Source organism: Homalodisca vitripennis, chromosome 3 (assembly GCF_021130785.1).
Source record: "Homalodisca vitripennis isolate AUS2020 chromosome 3, UT_GWSS_2.1, whole genome shotgun sequence".
NCBI classification, from domain to species: Eukaryota; Metazoa; Arthropoda; class Insecta; order Hemiptera; family Cicadellidae; genus Homalodisca; species Homalodisca vitripennis.
Window position 1 is genome coordinate 84,706,384 of NC_060209.1, and position 6,974 is coordinate 84,713,357.

General features: G+C 32.2%; 1 protein-coding gene across 2 annotated transcripts; it reads right to left on the reverse strand.

Annotated features, from left to right (window-relative positions):
* Positions 1-2,482: 2,482 nt before the first annotated feature.
* Positions 2,483-6,974, reverse strand: LOC124357133. 2 transcript variants are annotated; one of them, XM_046808614.1, is made up of 2 exons: positions 6,847-6,974; positions 2,483-4,189 (listed from the first exon to the last, which is right to left on the reverse strand). In XM_046808614.1, the coding sequence occupies exons 1-2, from the start codon at positions 6,905-6,907 to the stop codon at positions 2,913-2,915; spliced, it is 1,338 nt and encodes a 445-aa protein (XP_046664570.1). In that variant the 5' UTR covers positions 6,908-6,974; the 3' UTR covers positions 2,483-2,912. The 2 variants fall into 2 exon arrangements, with proteins under 2 accessions (XP_046664570.1, XP_046664571.1); XM_046808615.1 differs by lacking the exon at positions 6,847-6,974 and adding an exon at positions 6,688-6,840.

Consider the following 6,974-nt stretch of genomic DNA (forward strand, 5'->3'; position numbering starts at 1 on the left):
GTCTGTGTGTGTGTGTGTGTGTGTGTGTGTGTGTGTGTGTGTGTGTGTGTGTGTGTGTGTTTGTTTGTGACGAGTGTGTTTCACTCAATCACGTAAAAGCTGATATACTGAAATTTTACATGGAAATTCTAGGATCCGTGGTTCATATATAATCCAATTAATATTTCGAAAGGCCGTCATTGCTACGCCTCATTGGTCTCTAAAGTTGCATTACAGCAAACAAATAATATTAATTGACGGAGCCTGTTAAATGTAATTTTTTTTCTGTGTAAAAATTGTTCTATTACAGAACAAGCATACGTTTAATTTATTTACCACTATTTTCAATTTTTACAGTCTGGAAAGCATAGAGTAAGCTTGATAATTTCTTATTTCAATATTGTTGGCAACCCCTACTAAGTACAGAGTAAAAAAATCCAGATAAAAAAATTTAAAGTTTTGTTAAAATATTAACGCAGATACCAAAGACAAAGTTACTATCTATCGTTTACTATAAATTTGAGGACTGTCATAAAACTCATCTTAGTTATGATGAGCAACGGCAATATTTCTCTAAAGTCAAGTTGTTACATCAGTTCTTGAAACAAATCCTCATTTATATTTTCGTGTATTGTAGCAAAATACACTAGTGACTATTCGACGCATCGCTAGAAGATAACTGTGAGAGTATTCCAATAAAATGAACGGGAATTAAAACTTAACTGATTTATAGGAAAGAAAAATTAAGAACTGTTCTTAATACAACTGAATGTTCTGTCTTGCTAGTTTATTGTTAACCCTTTCCTGTACGTTAATTTGTAAAAAACCTTTGTAAGACTTAAAGCACACATCTTTCTGGATATTGGTAGTTACAGAATCAAACAATGTTTATTTTGTTAGTAACAATTGTCTAGTTACATAAAAAAAAGAACTTTTTACCTCTTCTTCTTTTAACAAAATTTGGTAAAGCGTAATTTATTTGTTTGTTTCAGATGGCAGGCCTTGCAGTCACCAACAATTATTACGAATACCACAACTCCAACGAAGAGAACAAAATATCTAGTAGAATGTATAAGCGTTTCCATAATCCCGATGATGAAAGTGATGGAGATATTTTTGAAAGTAGTATCAGCTGATTGTTGAAACTATGAACACTTATTGAACAAATATTACACACACCTCTTTCGTGGAAATACATATAATGTTTTATATACAAAATAGTTTAATTCATTTGTAATCATTTATCAGTTCCAAATTATTCAGTTCGGTGTCCCATCCTGATACTTTATGTATATACAAACTAAAATATTAAGAATGTGCGTAAACCCCTTATGAATATTCTCCCACCCCAATCAATATCCCAGAATTTAATCCCAATTACCATTAAAAAATAATTAACTTGATTTTTTAGATTAGTTATTTTGTTTCCTGTCATCGAAAACTTTTTAATAATTTGTTCATTTTTTAAACATGTTTACCAATATTTTCTTAGTTTAAAATAATTTTGTTTAAATTAAGTAGTACTATGCTTACTCCATAGAGCAGCATAATTTCATTTCTATCTGTGTGCAGATATTCTGAGGACGAATTAATCCATTGTCTTGAAGTTTTGGCGGAAGATTCATTCTACATATGGCTGCATAGTGACCCATGTGTTTTGGCTGAACGTTAGCAAACGTTTTACACTGTTCTTATAAGTAATTATAATGGAAAAGAGAAACTTGCAGGATAAATACATTTTAAATCAAACTAAGTTCAATCTTAACCAAATAAAATAAACTTTGGACTAGTAATGTTACATGCAACCTCAGTGATCCCTGTTACGCAACACAAGGTGTAGCGTACTTTAGCAGTATAGTAAATAGTAACAAAACATATGATTTAATATTGTTACTTTTCAACTTACACATAAAGAGAACATCAGACCAATTTAGAAACACTATTGCCTACTATCGTAACCTTAAACGCATTGAATGCCTTTTCCTACCAAATATGGTCATAATTAAATTTAAAAAATCTTAAATATAAAACGATTAGTCAATTTATAAGTAAACCCACGGGTTTTAAATAGATAACTAGTGCGGAGCTCTGGAGGCAAATGTTTGTACTTTTTAATATTTATCAAATCTATATTGGCGTTTGGATTTACATACAAAAAATGGCTTTGTCTTAACTTTAAAATTGTAGATATGTTAGAGATTAAGTCCTAGTTTAGGAACTCTATTGTGTCCTTGGCTTTAAGCACGTTTTGACACGAATTCAAAATTAAATGTAAAAATATGTCATGCAGATAAGTTTTATGATATTTCTAACCATATCATAAAAAGCAAAAATAATTGTCTGCTAGAAGGTTGAAAGGTTTATCTTGCTTTATCTATACTTGGGACCCATTCCAAATCAGAAATATTGTACTCAATTTTGAATCATAAACAAATTAATAACCAATTACTTATTATGTAAAGTAAAAGTGTGATAAAAGAGTGTATTATGACATGTTTTTTAAAATAATTTATTCATATGTTTAATATCGAAATACCTGCTTCTTCAATCTCGTAAAAATTCAATCAGTTGACTTGTTATGGTCAGGTCTACTAAGTGCGCTCAGCTCAACATTTGGATATTTTCACTGCATAAATCAATTAGTTTACTGGGATATGACAATAATTCTCCTACGCAGGGAACATTAATATGAATAGTTTTTAAAACAGGAGTATAAAAAATGCTTTTATTTTTATATATTTACTTCATAATATTTAACAAAAATTATAAGGCATTTGCTAACACTATATTTCTGTAAATTAAAAGAAAGAGCATACAAAAGAAGAACACGTATAGATATGTGTGTGTATAGATTTGTAGAAGTACATTACAATTTACGAGAGGCCAATAGATATTTAAAATACAAATAAAGCAAAGTAACCTAGAAAAGTATGTTACACTTTAGATTTTATCTCCCTAACTTTTTCCGATATATAATCGTAAACACCTAGCTTGTCGTACACATCAAGAATCTGTGGATAATACATGTCAAAATAAAGGCCAGTGTAAGTAGTTTTGTAGAAGCGGCTATCCTTGACTGATTCAAATGAGAATCTGACGCTTATATATTCTTCCATCTCCGCAGCAGACTCAGTTAAAGTTATTGGCAAACCGCAAACCCAAAGGAGCGTTATTGGACTGAGATGAGCGATTTCTGTTTCCAACTCTTCTATAGACAACTTTTCAGGACATCCTAGTTCTGCGAGATTGCCATTCAGTGAGTCACAGTAGATTTTGTACAGGTCGTTTAACCTATGTTCACGTACTTCCATGTTGGCTGCTGATACCAAGAACATAACAAACTCGAGTAGTGGGTAGTTCAGTTTGATGCACTGGAAATCCAGGATTTTTATTCCAGCAGCTCTTCCCGAGTCGTCATATCTAAACATCATGTTCGTGCACCAAGGATCATCCTGTGTTATAGTTCTAAGAGCTTTCGATTTGCAATCGTCCAACATATTCTTATAAATAGTCCAAAATACATCATTCTCGCTGGCTTCTCTGATGACTTGATACTGTTTTTTGTAGTCCGGTTTATCTTCCAAATAAGCAGCCATACAAACAAGAGAATTAGGCATAGACATTTTTAATGTTTCATTTACTACTACACTCTCCGTACCAAAACTTTCAATCAATTCAGGATTAATTCTGTGCACAGCAATTCCAAGAGCGTGAAGCTTAGCTGAAGCCTCTGTGAAAAGTTTGCAGTGGTCGAAATCAAGCAGTTTGCGACGATCAACCATTTTAAACCCCGATACACTAAGATCTTCCACTACCAAACATAATGAATTTGGAGATTTGTAATGTTTAGGGACTACGTCATGTTTAAGAAGCTTGTAAGTTTCAGAGATAAACTCACAATAGTACTTTATCTCATTGCGATACAGTTGGTGCAAGACATCTCCCATCTTTTGCACTACAACCAAATCTCCAGACAGAGGTGCTTTTAAGATTAAAGATATTGAATGTTCAGTAGTTTGCTCATTGGGTTTCTTATACCGGATATTAGCCCTGATTATATTACTCCCGTAGTTGTTCCCAGGGGCGACGGCACACTCGAGCTCGTGACTTGTGACAGTAATCCCACCAAAGTTCTCTTTGTCGGACTCGAGGCAGGATTGAAGGAAATCGCCAGTTAACCACTCAGGAAAGCTCTCTGCTGTCATGTTTCCTGAAACAGATATGCTTTGTTGTAAACTCTGTTCTTTAAAGCATAAATAGTGCTACTATACTAAATATTTGAATTTTAAACATTTTAATTTTAGAGTAATTGTCGAGCGTTTCTTATTACTGTCAGAGTTTACTCAATTTACATAAATTAATTAATTTCCGTAGTATATTTATAATTGCTGTTTACCTCGGTTGTCGCTAGATAGTGCACAATTTTAACGACTTCAAAGTAGCGGTAAAGGATATGCTTATTCCTTCTTTCTTTTGACAAAATATAAACCTTTATATATATGAGCAAAAATATTTGAGACACTATTAACTTATTAATGCGTTTGTTATGGCTTTACAAACAGTATAACAAACAGGTCTCTAGCTATCTAGAAATCTAGCTATTTTAATCCCCCTCATGACGGAATTTCCGAGAGATTTTTTATTTTTTCTTATAATGACCTCCAGAATACAAAACCACCATGCATCCAAAAATGTATACGTGTGTGTGTTTGTGTGTGTTTTGTATGTATGTCATCGTATAACACGAGCTGGTAATAAACACAATAACTAACGTATTTTTAAAAACATCGAAACTTATTATGGTACAAAAGCAGTACTTCCACATAGCTTGTATGGACATTATTCCGTCTTAACCAATAAAACATGTTTCAAGATGGCGTCCATTCACATTCGAGAAAAGAATATTTACTCAACTTATTTACAATAGTCTCAAACAGAGACATTTTTAGGTAGATGTTAGAAGGGTCCGCAGCCCTAACTTCGCCTAGTAAAATAAGACATATTTTCTTTACTTTTAATTTTTACATATAGTACGTAATTATAACCTACATTTATAATTTATATTTTTCCTACAGCACTTAAGGTATCAAGGTAGTGTTAATTCGAAGTTTGGAAAATTGTTACAAATAAGTTATTGTGCATTATAATGCAAAAGAAAAGTATTTTAGAATTCTCAGCTCATTTACAATAAAGTTTGATCTAATATGTTTTTGATATCACGTATGGTTTCCAGATAGCGGGCGTACAACGTTTTATCTAGTCTATAACATTGCGGGAATAACTGTGAACACGATAACTAATGTATTTCTTAATAGATTCAGACAAAACTTGATATATAGACACTATTTGTACATAGCTTAGAGGGTTCATTAGACTGTCTTAATTAATAAAACTCTTCAAGATGGCGGCCATTCAAATTCAAACACAATTTGTGACTCAACTAATTTCCACCGTGGATCCAAACTGACACATCTTTTACATATGCTGCTTAATTATATATAACTTTTTGTATTACCGTAAGGTTACAAGATAGCAGTCATTCAAAGTTTGGAAAATAAATGGTTATGTATCAGTTTCTCGTCTTTGGCTCGACGGAATGTGAGTGTTAATAAATTCGGGGATAGTAGGAATTATGTGGTTGAAGTCGGTGATAGGGTTTACAGTAAGTAAAAAGTAGACCTTAGCGTTTTCTTATTTTCGGAATTCAAACAAATTTTTGACATTGAATGCGTTTTTTGGCTTAAGCGTTGGAGATGTGACCAGCTCTTTTTGTAGGAAATTTTACAGTGTTTTTTTCGATTAGATTTGTGCTTTAAGCTATATTATTTTTTAATTAGTGACAAACTTTGTTGTGCATATTATTAGATACAATCGTCAATATCCAACCTCTGTAACTATTTTTATCAATACAGCATAACATTCTATCGTTAATTGGTGGCTTGTGATTGAAATTTATAATAAAAAGTAATTTATTGACTAATTCGGTCTATATCGAAAACTTATGCGCCAGTTTCCTATAATAGAGATCTAAGCCGAGAACAAATATTGTTGAAAATGAATACGAATTGTAAAATGATTTTCCACTCTATGATGACTATTACCAGAGATGGTTTGTCTTTTCCAACCGAATAGAATGAACGGCTACCACAAGATGAAACCGTTGAAACCACAAGTTATAAACCAAAATGCGCCTGAATTTTAACAATTTCTTTAAAACGTGTTTCATAGTTTATATATATATATTGGAAAATTTGTGTGAACAATACTTAAATTGAAAACAAATTGATTCTTAATTTTCTAGGAAATTGACAGAACAGTTCTGCTTAGTACCCCACGTGAATAAAGTTTCTTAAATATGATACGTGATTACTGTTTTTGTATTTTAGTTGCGTTGCTTCTGCAAACCTAATGCTTTCATGCTCATATGAATTCCTGCTATAATGGTCATTGTTGAGAACGCAACTATTTTTACAAAAACTACTGTTTCCAGTAATAATGTCATTATCACTGTTAATTTTACGTATTTATAAACAACCACCTGATATTTTTTTAAACACCACTTTGATACAGCAACAATTATTTGTAATGTATATATTTGTAAGGTTAACTGAACAAATCCGTGTTTTAAAAGGTGTATTTGATGTTTAAACTAAATGACATTTAACTAATTCATGTTACGTATCTCATAATATTAATTAATTACGGTACCTTTAACTGTCGTCATCTTTCTCGGTTGCAGACAAAAGGTTTACCCAAGTATTTTATTATATTTCATAAATAATAATAATTTAGAAATGGAACTTGACACAACAGCTCAACACTAAAACTACTAACATGATCACAATGAAGAGAGTAGTACTCACTGACCTGTGGGAGTGAGTGGTTTAAATTGAGCGTCAGTCTGTAGATGTGAGCGAGGTCGTATCATACGAGTGGTGATACTGCAAGTTTTAGTCTATGAAGTGGAAAGTGGAGGAAGTAAGTGGCAGTCAGCT